At 39.1% G+C, this 15,962-nt stretch overlaps 1 protein-coding gene across 4 annotated transcripts in view; it reads right to left on the reverse strand.

Annotated features, from left to right (window-relative positions):
* Window positions 1-765: 765 nt before the first annotated feature.
* The window catches only part of LOC146002730 (uncharacterized), a 79,460-nt gene continuing 64,263 nt past the window's right edge, over window positions 766-15,962 (reverse strand). The window contains exons 4-8 of one of the 4 annotated variants that reach the window (XM_083140678.1): window positions 15,350-15,572; window positions 6,803-6,892; window positions 5,716-5,829; window positions 4,657-4,788; window positions 766-963 (exon numbers count right to left, since the gene is read on the reverse strand). In XM_083140678.1, the coding sequence (XP_082996804.1) occupies window positions 809-963; window positions 4,657-4,788; window positions 5,716-5,829; window positions 6,803-6,892; window positions 15,350-15,572 (714 nt within the window). In that variant the 3' untranslated portion in view covers window positions 766-808. The remainder of the gene's footprint in view (window positions 964-4,656; window positions 4,789-5,715; window positions 5,830-6,802; window positions 6,893-15,349; window positions 15,573-15,962) is intronic. The other 3 variants (XM_083140679.1, XM_083140686.1, XM_083140692.1) reach the window with 3 other exon arrangements.

Consider the following 15,962-nt stretch of genomic DNA (forward strand, 5'->3'; position numbering starts at 1 on the left):
CTTTAGCATTTTATTTTAAAGTTATTTTTCGAGATTTGAACCCAACAGCCTTCACCTTGCAATAAGACATACTAAAATCAGTATAAGAAGTTAGGCAGCATTATTCAGTTAACTGCTTCCTGTGGGTGGGTGTTACAGCAAACATTATTAACCTAGTTTGTGAAAAAGAAACAATGTAAAATGACTAAGATACAGTGCACCAAAGTTCAATAACCAATGAAAAATACATGAATGCACCGTCATAGCCTTACAAATCTAAGTAATACAGGATAAAGAAATTGACCAATTAAATTAATATTTGTTTTTCTATTTCCAAAAGATTTTACACTACAAAAGACACCATTCTTCATGAACCACCAAAGTACTACAACGTACTTGGTATTTACGTAATTTAGGTCTAAATATCGTTTCGTATATTGACAGCGATAAAATATCATTGTGTTAGAGCACATTAGTATGTCATTAATATTATATCCACTGAGATGATTTTATTTCACCCGAAAATCTTTTAAATATCTCACCTGTTGCTTTCTAGCAGGAAAAAATACCACAGACATGTTTTAGCCGCACTAATCACCACTTTGTTATACATAAAAAAATACCACTAGCAAACTTTCTCACAATGTTTTCAAAGGCAACATCAAACTGTCTCTTTTTGTGATCAGAATCACAGATTAACAGATGCACTTATCTATCACAGAAGAAACGTTTTTTTCCATTGTTTGTCAAACACCTGAAGGAGTTTGGAAGAACGTACAACTAAACTAAAATATATATATATGTATATTTATGTACAGGAGGCGGGTTTTCATCGCTTGTTTGCAGGTGGCTTGCAACTTCTTTGATGCACCTCCAAGCGATCTGGGAAGAAGGTTCGGCCGCAGTTTTTGCAGGGCATTAGTTGTTCCAGGTGAGCCTGCCAGATGGCGTCGAAGGTTGCCTTGAAGTCCAGTTCTCCAGTTGCTGAAACGAGAAGAAACAATTTCAATTGTGACATATAATCAAGGCAGTGTAATATAGGGTCTCACGGCCTTCCATGAGCTATGCGACAAAAGTCAAACACTAGTCCCATTAGGAACGGTCGGCAGGGCACGGTTTGGCACCTCACAGACCGGGATTGGCAAATTGATTTCGTTAAAGGAAATTAAATGGGAAGTAATCCATGAGCTCGAGGTTCGGTTATGTACGTACACCCAACAGCAAAGATAATAGTAGGCTAATTGACGATCACCATTTTCATTTAGTCTGTTCCTACAATGTGATGATCATGAATAAAAACGTCAACATCTACTTCACAACAACATAATTCCATTCTTTAAAACAACATAGAATGAAAATGGTGATGGTCAATTTGCCTATTATTATCTTTGCCGTTGACTGTACAATTCGCTTCAAATTGCAAATGAACCGAACTGTCGGAATGCCTCTGAAAATTAAAACAGGTTGTGGGTTTTGGTGTATCCAACTGGGGAACAATGCTGCCCCTGCAAGCGAGTGGTGAAAATTTTCGCTGTTCATTGTGCTTTTTCACGTGGAAAGTAAAATAAACGTTATTATTATAAAAGTCAAATAATTCAAAATAAAGCATTACCCCTCCTGAGAAAGTGTTGTTTGTCCCCACCCGCACCCTTTCCGCTTTGAAAAAAGTCTTGGTATGCCCATGATCGTGGATGTTGGTCCCCAACCCCAACCTCCGCAACCACTACCACAAATTATTCTAATTTTGAGCTCTTTCCGCTGCAACTAACGTGCCAAACGGTGCCGCCAGCATACAGGGACGTAAATACAACTCCAAGTAAAATTTCAAACCAAATCCTGGAAGTTATTAATGTTATTCAGCCGTAGCGGATGCAAACTTTCTGACTTTTGATGCTGTGACCGCTGGAAGTACAAGAAAATCAGCTGCTACACACAGAGGCAACGCTAGCAGAGGGTACAGGGGGGGGGGGACGCGTTCCTTCAATAATTCAGAGCCAGGGAACAAAAAGGAGACGTATGTTTTTCTCTGAATTACCACAAATCAAATCAGACTGGCTAAGTCCACTTACTGCTGATCAACAATTCGTACGTTTAAATTAGTCTATATTATACTAGCGACTGTTTCCGCCAGAAAAAAAAACATAGCATAGTTCAATTTATCGTTTTCATATGTTTACAAAATTATGAAAATTGTACTCTTAAAATCAACCAACTACAGCAAACCAAAGAACATGTGACAGATTGTTGTCGGTTTCAGTGAAGCGAATTAAAGAAGCCTATTGTTTAAAAGCGACAACAATAAAGAAGGAAATTTAATTTTATAGCACACAGTAGTGTTATCGACAGACATTTTTGTATTAGTCGCGACTAACCTAAAAGAAAAACGACGTTTAATAACCAAAATTTTAAAAGAATATTCAGGGTACAATAAGAATAACAATGAAAGTTACACTGATAAGAATACAAAATCAGGTTAACTAAAGGATATTCATATCCTGCGCCAGAGAAGACAACATACGGAAAAGACAAAAAAAGGGAGAAACGTCAATGATCAAAGTCTAAAAAAAGATTACACGCCACTTCCTCAGTCGAGAAGGTTGATCTCCGTTTGCTGGAATCAAGGGTTCGTGACCAGAAGGCATCATGCTATCCTAACAAAAGTTTTAGGGAAGGAATTTGCCAGGTTGTACCAGGTTCGAGAGAACTCGTGTCAGTGATGAGGTGGTCGAGTTTTTCATGGAAAACTGCAATACGCCTGTTTTCTCAATTCTAAGTTATGGCTTGCACTTCTTTTAGTAAGTATTAATACGTTTCCTGATAAGTACAAGTGTTTAGTCTCTCGATCAGTCTATTTTTCAGATCGTTGACATGATGAACCAAAACAGATAAGAAGGACATTTGTTTTTCTTGGCTGCTATGTCAACGTAAAGCTAGTGAAACTTCACTTTAGATTGGTTTAAAATCCATATGCTGCGTAGGGGTTATTTGCTATGCAATGACATGTGCTCATTGCAAGTCAAATTTATTAAGTTTCAAACACACGGAATATCGAAAGGGAAGCAAAACTAATCATTATTGTAACATCTAATAACAACTTTGCTACGCTCGGTACAATTGCGTGAGATAATATAAAACGTGTCGTAACTCTTAAATAATGTTTCGCAAACTCAAAAACCTTTCAGTCTTGCTCTAAGTATGAGGGTATTCTAGGCGAGCGGGTAGCGTTGAAGGACCGGGGCGCCAAACCATGACGCCACCCTTGATTAGCGCCAAAACCTTATTTCTGATTGCATAAGCGTGGCTATTTGTTTGTTTGAGTTTATTTTTAAGTCTACTTTATGCACAGAAAGTCTAATCTGTACTGGACCTACAGTTTAAAGTGGAACCAGAACCACTATGTGCCTCCACCGGCTGCTTGGCTATTTGGTCATTACGTAGGTATTAAATAAACGCATAACTACAACAAATATGTTTTTAAAGTAACACAGAGTATTTGAAAAATAAGGCTATTATAATTCGTCATTAAAACCGTAAATATACAGATAAAGTTGGTCATGTTTTTTGTTGGAGGAAGGTGGAATGTAGGAGGGCCAGAGTAGACAGTTGGGAGGGGGTAGGGTGGAAAGTTGGGCGGCCGCTAAAAATCCACCTCGCCCGGGTGAGAATCTTATCTTGAGCCTCTCCTGGGCTAGCGACAGTTGTGGAAAACTTGGGATATATCACCTAACCTACTCAGGTATGTATCTGAAAGCAGAAATGAACATGTGAGTTACATATAACGCTCTCATACAAATGTACTCCCCGAACATCAAAAACATAATAAACTATCATGTCAAAGTATTTGGCAATATCAATTAAAAATGAGCACCTACTCATTTAACCCATTTTGTACGAATAAGAATGTTGAGAAGCTGCATGCCATAACCCCCCCCCCCTTGGCCCAGTATTTCTAAAAAAAAAAGAACGCAAACATGGCAAAAGGAGAGCTGACTGTTAAGAAAAAGTATACGTAGCCCCCTCCCTTGCCTGGGCACGCCACTGCATGTGTGTATGTATGTATCTCATGGACACCCACTCTGTTGTATTAACATGACCCATTATGCTATGCCTTTGAAGAACTGTGTGTCAATGTTATTATGTTTGAACGAAGTTTATTGTGATAGATTAACTTCAGCAATTATGTCAAGACGCATTCCTAATAGTTTTTACGAGATTTTGAAAGTCAATTTGCATTTATGCTGCATATGCGTCGTTTTTAACAAAGATTCAATCAACAATCACGAGATAATATGTGACATTCATTTTTGAGTGGAGACGTTGTCACCTTATCATCTTTGACCGTTCCGACAAGATAGAAAACCAGAAAAATACATTAATAAAGGTTGATTTGCTGTTTTACTTCGCCTTTGTGCCACTTTTGACTAATCGCGAAGATGGGGACGAGTGATGTTATGATGAAATTGATGAAGGGACACTCACAAACTTCCATGCCCAGACCGGGATTCGAATCCGGGACCCCTGGAGTAGTAGCGCGATGTGCTAACCACTCTGCCACGGAGGCCGGTACATTAATAAAGGCTAAATTACTTTAAAGTAACAAGTAAGTAACAAAGTAGTAATGCAAAGTCTAGGCATTCACAGTTACGACCAACGAGTTCTTACTTAATCTGTACCTACCGGTGAACTTATAGACATCATCCTCAGACCGTGCTTTCGTTCTATAGCCATTTTGCACAGGTGCGGGAATAAACGTTAACACGGGTATCTTCCTGTTGCCTTTGGAACCTGTGCGTGTTGATTTTTTAGGACCTAAGTAAGGAATCACAAAGCGATAGTGTTATTTACAAATTCGCAATTGCACTGGGCTTGTCATTGTTAATTTCCTGGATTTAGTTGAATGATTCAACTCTTAGATATGAAGCTTTTGCCTTCTATTAATTAATAAATTTTACTGCAGCATATTACATTTGATAACTGATTAGGTATTTTCAATCATACCAATCATTGGCTTTCTTGAAAATTAAAAAAAATAATTAACGACGGAAAAGACAGGTTGGGAGATGAACTTTCTATTTTCATTATTTTACGTCGCATTTTTTATTCGCGACGAAGGATGAATCGATAAAATTTCATAGATGACAAATTGAATTGGATTCGAAAAACGACTAACAACTAAGACGCGGAGGTTAGCGGGTAAAATCTTGCCAATGAAGAACCTAGCAAAATAATCTTAAAAGCGGGGAAATTCTCTTGCTTCCATTTCAATTTGAATATAATTCGTTATTGGCAGCGATTGGGTGCCAAAACTGGGGCGGCAAGAACAGTTGACATTCTCTTAGTCTTAATAGACAAAAATGGCATAGTGCAGTCGCAAAATGTGGCAAAAAATGGAGGGTGGGCAACTGCCCCCAGAACCGCCGCCACTGCTATAAACTTACATCAAACGTGAATGTTAAACGCGAAAGTAATGAATATTACATTTTCTTTCTTCTCGTTCTTCTCGTTTTTCTACCTCTTTCGGTTGATGAAGATGAGTGGTGAATTGATGAAACAGACGAAGCAGCTTACACAATGAAACAAACGTCCATGAAAATAATTGGAACATAGCCTTTGACAAAATAATTTAGGTGTTTCAAAAGTTTGTACGGTGTAAGGAATGTAGATAAATCACTGCTTCGATTGTTACATCCTTGCTGTATTTTGTATGCAAGTTGTAGAAGAAACCAGTACACCTACCCGTAAATTTATACACGTCATCTTCAGATCGTGCACTACTTGAAGAACCTGCAGGAGGTCGACCATCCGGTAAGCCTTTATTACTGTGCGTTGGCGTCGTCAAGAGCCTCGAACCTATGGAATCACAAAGGGCAAAATAATTACCTGCAGTCTTCAGTGACCTCTCAACATATTATTCCATGATCTCTACGGAATTACGTACAATTCCTTCTGATAAAGTAGCTATTAGAATGAGGAGGGGCAGTGATAACTTTCACAGGATATAGTGAACATTGCCTACAATATCATGAATAACAACTACAAGTCTTGAGGAGAGGGAAATTAAGATGTAGGGTGATTAGAGAAAAGATGTCTGTACAACAATGAAAACATTCGAACACAGAATTCCCTCTTTTGAAAGTTTATTTTTTAATTGTTGTTTTACGTCCACTTTATGCACAGATAGGCTAATCGGGACTGGCCCTACAGTTTAAAGTGGGATCCGAACCACTGTATCATGTGCCTCCACCGGGTATCGAACCCGGGTCTCCTTGATTACAAGGCGACGACGTTATCACTACGCCATCGGGAGGCCCAAAAGTTTCCTTTTTTAATTTAACCTAAGGAAGACAGAATTCTCCAACCCACGAAATGAAACCAAGAATTTACTGAGCATTAGGGGTATAGTTATCCACATTTTACAGTCACCAGCTTAAAAATGGGACACCTAGATCCTGAAATACTCACTTCACTGCAGTGTGTTATGTGTGTTGCCTAACTCTACGGCGGTGCAGAAGTTGCCATTGAAAATTTCCTGTTTATAACCACTCATCGCCGTAGAGGTAGGTAACACACATAACGCATTGCGTGGAAGCGAGTATTTCAGGATCTAGGTGTTCCATTTTTATTGCCGGTGACTGTACATTTATTAATTTATCTATTCAAGAGAACAATTCTACTGGACTAAGCGAAGCTACTTGGAACGACAGAGAAGTTGCAATTGAAAAAAATGAACAGAAACAGGAAGAAACAAGAGAAATGAAAGAGCTACAACAGAATCTAACCAAAGCCGTAACCAGAAGAGATCGTAGCTGTACAAAGCACCTACCAACCAGCTCGTTGTTGGGGCACGGTTCGTTGTTCCAAGAAACTTTGGACGGACCACTCTGACTGTCATCCTTCTCGGTAACTTTCTGACCTAAAGGATCACAGACAAAAAAAATTAAGGAATAAATGAAAACAAAACAACAAAAATGGTAAAAATAAAATTCTTATTTTTTCTTTGTATGTGATGTTCACAAAGGAAGTCACTAAAAGGTAAATATAAAGCCTTCTCCAGCAAATTACACCGATCCATGAAGGCACATAGGGGGTGGGGAGGGGTAGAGGTTCTACATATTCACGATCTCGGTCATTGTGGGAGTGATCTGATTAGCACCACCCCTTCAGTGTTGTCCCCCAGGTATCAATTTTATTGGGGGGAGGGGGGCTGGATGAACCCCATAGCAGGGACATGGTTTGAAAATTTCCCACCTGACATCCTACTGAGTAGACTACCACGATTCTAAGGAAGTCATGTATGGAAACCTACTAAAAACTTTTTGAGTTTTTATTTCTTGCGAATATACCAGAGCATATTCAATTCTATATTTGGTACAACAATACTCTCTTCTAGTCTGTGAGCGAATTAAAGGGGGGGGATGCCGGGATTTTCCCCCACAAAATATTTTATCCCCGGCAAAATAACATTATTTTTTATCCCAGCCAGGGATGTTTTTATCCCCTTCAAATAAAATGGAATTGACAGCATATAGTGTACCATTTCTTAATTATGTAACAAACACAACTGTAAAATCATTTTTGTCCATTAATGGTCCAGTCACCAAAGATTTCCATGCCGAAAAGTACGCATCCTTGTGGATTAGAGGAGGACACCATTCTCCAACTGACCAACCTCACCGAACATGTATTAAAGTGTTCACAAGAAACTTGTAGGCAGGTTAAATGGCAAGTTTGAACCTGGCAATGGAAATTTGGATAAGTTCTCGGTGTTTTGCTAGTTCGATAGCTCTTTTTGTGTACAAGTTTGCTTTTTCTTAGAATGTAAATTCATGTCTCTTCCTCAATTGTGACGTTCAAAAAATGGTTAAAGTTACAAATGAAAATTAAATGTTTGACTTCCCTAATAAAGTGGCGGGTGCAGAGAATGATAGAAGAACGTAAGGCACAAGAATGATTTAAGACGAATTATCGTCAAAGTATACCTTTTTTACTGTATTTAAGTAAGTGTAATGTTATGCATTTGCTTGTACGTGTGTATGTGTAAGGGCAAGAATGTGTATGTGTGAGTGTGTGTGCCCGTATCTATAGGTTAGATTACTATTCTTATATGTATTTTTCTTTGTATTTTTTATCCCTCTGTAATTTTTATATATATATATTCTTTCTTTTTTCAATATTTCAATATTCCACATTCAATTTTTTTTGTAAACATGGTCAAGTGGAAGAAAAGGCTCCACAGCCTAAACTTAAAAGAAGACGAAATAAAGAAATACACTGTCTCTAATTACGTGTAAATATATTAAACACTATTTAATGACCTTGGTCAGAGAACCAATGTTCTAAGGTACTTATCATCGTAAGGCAATAGTTTGATTTACTGACTGGTAACATATATACAAATTTGCATGCCTCACAAAATGAAATCACAAATATGCTACTGAGTGGGCATCCCCCTCCCCCCCGGAAGCAAAAGGTTTAATTCGCACAGTGCTTCTAGTACATATGCTTATTGTAAAAAAATAACGCCTTCCTTTGATAATGTTATTTCGAAAAGTACTAATTTTTAGATTAAATTGCGAAATTTAAGGAAGGAATTTATGGAAATTACTAAAAAGAAAATATTAATTATATTCTGAACTGTGTTGCTTAGGATGATTCTTGCTTCAGAGGTCTCAGCTTTAGCGTTTCTGAGAGATTTGTGATTTCCTAAACGTCTGCAAACTCAAGCCATGATGGAAACACGGCCACAATTTCTATATTAAACGCGATAGTTTTGAATTATAAACACATAGGGGTCATTCCACATCAAATCAACGCAAAAGAAACTAAGATTTTGACACCCATCGACTCCGATTTCGATGAAATTTGGTATACACCTTTCATTTATGGTTGAAAGAAACCTACTAAATTTTATTCACTCTATCTCAAACGGTTTTCATTTTACAGCACTTTGAAATGTCATCAAATCAGTGTTGTCTGTCACTCTTAACACCCTCGACACAAGATACCCTTGCTTACATTTTATTTCTTTTCTCCTTAACCAATCATCAGATCTCTTTGAAATTTTACACAAAGTTCAATGAAATAATGAGGATTTCAGAAAAAAAAATACATCAGCACTCAAAAAATTTTACAAATGTCTATAAAAAGACGAATAATGGATTTGTAGCCTAATTTTTGTGGTGGGTAAACTAGGTTACGAAAATCTGAATTTTCATCATGTGGGTATGATGGAACCAAAAACTTTTGATGTTGAAAATCATTGCAAAGACATGCTCTTTCTCTACAATTTTTTTTAAAATTTTTTTATTCCTTCTAACGAAAATTTTACGTTTTTCGGAAATTGCCTAAAATTTCAGGGTCAATCCGTACCAAATGGTCCAGCACTGATCGCTCGACCATTTTTAAAATTTTTGATTTGTTTGTCGTTGTAACCCCTGTACAAGGGTAGTTCAAAACAGGCATTATTTTTTTAAAACTAGACTTCGTTTGAAAATGGCTGCCATTTTTGTTTCATGACTTGCAACATTTTTGGCCTATGCAGACAGTTGCGAAAATTATGATAACCCAGCTAAGAAAAATTATAGAAATCTGGGTTTAAAGACATTGTTTTCAGTACATTTCATGCTGCATTTTATGTTCGGTACTTTTTTCACCACATCTAATGCAAATGACTGAAATGTAGGGTCAAAACTGACTGATATTGAATTTTGAAGGGAAATCAATGTATAGGATATTTCTTTTAGTAGGTAAGCAATGAAATATCAGAGCTATAATTTTTGTTAGAGGAAACATGTACATCCAATGGAAATGGCGTGGAATGACCCATAGGTGAAATCATAGATAGAAAATTTACATTTTAATAAAATGACCAAATGATCGGTGCTGGACGAGACGCATTAAATAGCCCTTATTTATTTCTGGAAAGATGGATTTCACTGCACCTGGAGAAATTATTGCTCAGATGGCAACAGTGACCTACGGAAATGTGAAGTTCCAGTGGATTAGATCTTCCTAATGCCCCAATTCCAACAGCAGATTCGATACGAGGAGCGGCGGCTGCGCTAAAGGAAGAGAACCCGGAAAGAAAGCCCAGCACCTGCTGATCACAACGTCGCTATGGCAACCAAGAGGTGGTCGATACGATAAAAAGACGCCATGTCATTCACCCCTTCGAGAACCCTCACCTACCTCAAGGACTAGGCTACAGCTGCGAAGGATAAACAAAACATACGGAAAAGTCATGTTGGTTTAAAATTAACTCATATTTGCTTGTGCTTTACGAGTTTGTTATTAGTTATTATGTAACGCACCAGCAGTGGTTAATATTATGAATAATGTATATAACGGTAACACGGGCAATAAGAGAAAGAGCTCGGAGAAGTTTAAGGCTGTTTCTGTTACAAGGTGATGGTACGCGTAATTTTCTTTCCCTTTCTTCTGTTTATGGGCGTCGGGTTTCTTCGTCCAATTCTTCTACGCTGTTCGATCTAACGCAAATTTCGGATTTTCAATCACGTTTTGCCTTTCTTTCTACAAACCCCAAAAAAGTGCTGCCATTGAATACGTGAACCGAACTAATTGAATGGGTTTGATTTGTGACACGAGGAATAGGTGGAACGTTTAGTCATACCAGGGCTTTTCTCTCTCTCTCTCTCTCTCTCTCTCTCCGCGCGCGTGTGTGTTTGTGTCTGTCTTTTTTTCTCCCCTCCTTTTCTGGTCCTTTCCATTTCTCTCCCCCTCTGTTTTATTTTATATATTTCAATTTTCTTTTTCCTCTCTATCTCCCTTCCTTCCCCTTTCTCTTGCTCCCTTTCTCTCCTGTCTCGTTTCCTCTTTGTCTTTCTATTTCTTCCTCTTTTGTCCTCTATCTTTCTATTCCTCTATCTTTCTATTCCTTCCTCTTTTTGTCCTCTATCTTTCTATTCCTTCCTCTTCTTGTCCTCTATCTTTCTATTCCTTCCTCTTCATGTCCTCTATCTTTCTATTCCTTCCTCTTTTTGTCCTCTATCTTTCTATCACATTCGCTTTCTTTCTTTCTCTGTCGCACTTGATTACCTCCTATTTGAACGTAAAACGAGAATCATTTTGTGACAATAACATACCGCGTATATTTAATGCAACAATACATCTTCTCTAATATTACCATGAACTATGGCATTGTAGGGTAGAAATTCCCTATCAATATCCCATTCCAATATCAACAATGTGCAATATTCCAATTTTCTTAAAATATTAGAGTTTCCTCTCTGTTTATCTGGAACTACTAATGTCCTCACTGAACGAATGTTTTCGTACAAGAATGATTTGTGGACAAAAGGACAAGAACGATCTTTCAGTACAAACTTTGAAAGCTATATTGATTAATAAGGTGAACTTTAATCATACGTGTGTAAGCTTTAACAAAATGTTATTTGAAAAGATGGATGTCCATTCATCGGCAAAATATCAATGAATGACATAATTCTAAACCACTGCTTGGTTGGAATGCAGTGCTTATCATCATATTACATAAGTTATTTACACAGTATTTATTTATTTAGTTTTCACACATAAGTATTTATGACGGAACAGTTTTTATATTAAAATGTGTACTTTTTGCCGTCTTGTCCCGTTTTTCCTTCAGGAAAACGAAAAATGTCCCGTTTTGTTGTTTTAAAATCTGGTCACGTTATTTAACGAGAACAGTTTAAACTATACCTACTGTAAATATATATTTGTAAAGAAAAAGGATGGAAGTGTTCCGAAAGTAATCGCAAACTATGTTGACGCCGTCACGGTTTCAAGCGGCTTGTTCACTCGCTTGGTGGTCCATCCAGCCCAAGTCCTGTGTGTTTGGCGAAAGGCCCTTTCCGAAGAGCCATAAATAATGCATGACCAGGCAGAGATCTCAAAAACTGATCGCCTGCGACGATGCAAATGAAGAAAGTTTCGTTTCGGAAGCAACATTGCATAATGGAGTAAAGGCTGCGTTTAACGGGGAGCGGGTCTTTATGGTAAACAGTGTGTGAGGGATACGCCCTTTGCTCGACGTGGAAGTTGGCGGGTAGAGATTTAGCTGCGAGTATTACGCAATCCAGCAAGGTTTAAATCATAAAAAGGAGAAAACGTATGTTTGCCAGAGTGAAGATTATGCTCCACTATGAAGGCCATATTCCAGCATTGATCTTCATCTTACAGAAGGTTGGGTGTTCCCTCTATACAGGCGTTTGGAAAAGACAACAGCAGGAGCAATATACGTGACCGAAGCAGAGGTTAAAGCCATAGGCGTGCGCAGACCCTCTGATTAGGGGGGCAAAGCCTTGATGAAAGTTCAGTCGGGAAAGAGAAACCGCATTTTTCTCACTGTTTTAGTTTCATTGCATTGATGGGTGTATGTATATACAGGGTGTCCACAAAGTCCTGCTACCGTTACAATGAAATTTAACTCCTAAAATATGTGAAATAAACACATGCAGTTTTTTGCAACGTGTTCTACAGCTCTCAAAGTTTTATTTACAATTACAACATTTCCACATGCGCCCCGTTAGTTGCCCTCAGGACGTCGAGACGATATTCGATCTCCATCCATACACGCTGCAGCATAGCAGCATCAACCTGTTCGAGAACTTCTGCAAACCGTGTACGAAGTGTGACAAGATCTGGAACAGGGGTTTCGTAGACACGATCCTTGACGTACCCCCAAAGGGAAAAAAATCCAAGGGGGTGATATCAGGGGAGCGCGGTGGCGAGGAGATTGGTCCATCGCGGCCAATCCATCTCCCAGGGAAATGTCTATCCAAAAGGTCCCTCACATCTAGAGACCAATGAGGAGCCGCTCCATCTTGCTGGAAGATGATGTTTGGCTGCAGTTCCAACACCTGAGGGAGTAGGTATTCATGAATCATGTCGTAGTAATTAGCCACTGTAACCGTGTCCTCAGCAAAGATAAATGGACCGATTACTCTATCATGCATAAGAGCACACCAAACGTTCAGTTTTGGGCTAGCTAGAACATGTTCACAAATGACGTTGAGGATTTTCAGAACTCCATATCCGAACGTTATGGCGGTTAACATGTCAAGACACATGGAAAGTGGCTTCATCAGAGAACATCACCCTGTGCAGGTACTGATTGTCTTGTTCGATTGAGGCCAGCATGGAAGCACGCTGAGGAAGGTCAGTTGGCTCCAAAGCTTGCGTAAGTTGCACTTTGTAGTGCTGCAGATGTAACCGCTTGTGGAGGAACTTATGAATTGTTGATTTCGGTACATGCAATTCGCGTGAAGCACGACGGGCCGATTTCTGAGGGCTGCGCTGAAATGCAACTTGCACGTTGTCCACCAATTCATGCTCCACACCCGGTCGTCCACTCCGCGGCAAGTCCATTACGCTACATGTCTCTAAACATTTTGCGCCCCATCTAATTATGGATGATTTTGATGGAGGATCTCTTCCATACTTCTGGCGGAATTCTCGCTGCACAGTTACTGGTGATTTACCAGAATCAGCATACCACCACACACATTTGGCTTTCTCCTGCGCTCACAACATAAAAAAAAATAAAAAATTAAAATAATAATAATAAAATACCAATACTTATTAAAACTTTGAGAGCTGTAGAACACGTTGCAAAAAACCGCATGTTTTTATCTCATATAGTTTAGAAACAATGTTTCATTGTAATAGTAGCAGGACTTTGTGGACACGCTGTACTATATATGATCTAATGCAGGAACATAGAGGCACCATAACGAATAAATAAATTGTCTCTGACATGTGCTGCGCTCCTTTTCCTCCAAACAATTGTGTTCATGCTTTCATAACAAAACGCTTTAGCAGCAAGATTCTGAAGTACTTAGTAGTTATAACTTTTCTCTCTCTGGTAATTTACAATGAGAAAACAATAAAATTGGGAGCGAAACGAGCAACAACATTTTTAGATCCAAATTTTGCAAACTGAAAACAATATTGATTTAATATGGCAGAAAATAATTCATTGGCCGCCATGGCATTCTTTTCCATTTTTTTTTTTCATTTCGGTGCCCAGGGCAACTCCCGCCGCTCGCTAGGAGGCTCTACACTTGACAAGGCTGTAAGACAAGCAGATATTGCGAGCGAAACGAGTAAAAACATTTTACGACATTTATCTTTATTTGAACAAAATTTGATATCGAGGGGGGCAATTGCCCCTATGTGCTCCCTGCTGGTACTCTTGGCCGCCTGGAAGAAATAATGCAAGAAAGACGTGAAAACAAATCTCATGTTGGGTATATTTTTGTCCTGCTACTCTAAGATTCTACTAGTCTTGCTCCCTTTTACCTCAATGTTTGCCCCCCCTAGAGATTTCAAGAGATTTCTGTCCAATGTTGGGGAGGGGCAATAATAGTAGTATAATATCGTTTAATAACGGCGGTAAGATTCCTCTACACTAAATTTCTAGGTGAAAGCATAATAACGTAGGGACCTAGACGCCTTGATTGGGGGGACAAGGATGGCCACGCCTACCCCTTAGAAATCAAATGTCAACCTAAAAGTATATATTTCGCACGTATAATTTGATTTGAGTCATAGTAATTTACATTAATGCGGTAATTTCAAATTCAAGTAGTGTATTTTGAGGGGGCAACATTATTATCGTGGTAATATGTCCCATGGAAAAATACCTTGCTTGTTCCTCCGTGTAAAAAATATGCGGACGTCCATCATTAGGGGGGCAATTGCCACCCCTTGCACCCCCCGTGCGCACGCCTATGGTTAAAGCGATGGCATTGCTCGATCCTAATTATTACTTCGTAAATATAGAGGTTGGTGAATTCTGATTCTTTTCATTGTCAGCCTGGTGGTCGAGCGCGTTAAGTGACCGACTTTCGATCTCATCACCAAAACTCCCGGGTTCAAGTCCCAGTATGGGTATGTTCTTTGTGAGTGTCCTTTTATCAAGTTCATTTCATCATCCACCATCCTCATCGTAGCAGAAAAGCAATGCTAAATAAAAAAAATGCAAATAGAAAAGGTCTTTCTATTGGAAGGCTGTAAATTTCATTCACAGTGACATTTTTTTTGTACCTGTTGTGAACTAATGGAGCGTTTAAAAAGATACAGGAAGCCAAACGTTTTGAATATTGCATCTTGCACCAGCAAAGAGTCCGTTTTCCGTTTACTGCGCACACATAGCATTGGTATTCATGAAGATTCACAATAATTGGCGTTCTGCGCATCCACTATGCGCCTACATGAATATCACCCTTCTATCAAGACTGGTTCAGATTGGCCAATCCGCTGAGCTGCTAGAGCTCCAAAGCGGCACAAAATATCAATGTACATAATCCCATAAGATTCTAAACGGAACCCACTGGCCAATCGTTCAATTTCCAAACTATCTCACACCTACCTGTGATAGGCTCGGCTGGCTTCTCTGGCTCGGGCAGCCGCTGCTTGGGCGGGAGTTTCTCGTTCTCGATCCTCCACTTCTTCAGGCACTGGGGTTCGTGGATGGCGATGGATTTCGTGCCGAACGGTCGCCCGCATATGTAGCAGTACACCGTCGGCCTCCTGGCCGTCCCCGCACTGCTGCTGTTGCTGCTCGCGCTGCTGGGAGCCGTTTCCGTAGATTTCTGGAAAGGAGGCAACACTGTGAAAACTTCCAACTCAAGTTACCGCCTAGATACAAAGCATAACATGCAACGGTTGCACTTTCAAGACCTTACTCTCCTCTGGAGAACTGATAATGACTACTAGTAGTAAATTAATTGCAATCCAAGACAGCGACGAGGAATGGCAAAATAATCCAATGACGCCATTTCCTATGGTCTCAACTCAATGCGTTTCTAAATGGCGTTGGTTGTTCTTATTGCTGATTTGCAATGCAAAACACTTAATTTGTTTTAAGGTAAATTTATTTTAATGGGCATGAGTGCAATTTAAATGTTCAAATTTTAATGATTTTTTACGGCCACCATTTTAATTCTCCAGCCACAAACCGCCTTTCCAACGTAAATTGATTA

Source organism: Lepisma saccharinum, chromosome 1, assembly GCF_977018435.1.
Source record: "Lepisma saccharinum chromosome 1, izLepSacc3.1, whole genome shotgun sequence".
Classification (NCBI taxonomy): domain Eukaryota; kingdom Metazoa; phylum Arthropoda; class Insecta; order Zygentoma; family Lepismatidae; genus Lepisma; species Lepisma saccharinum.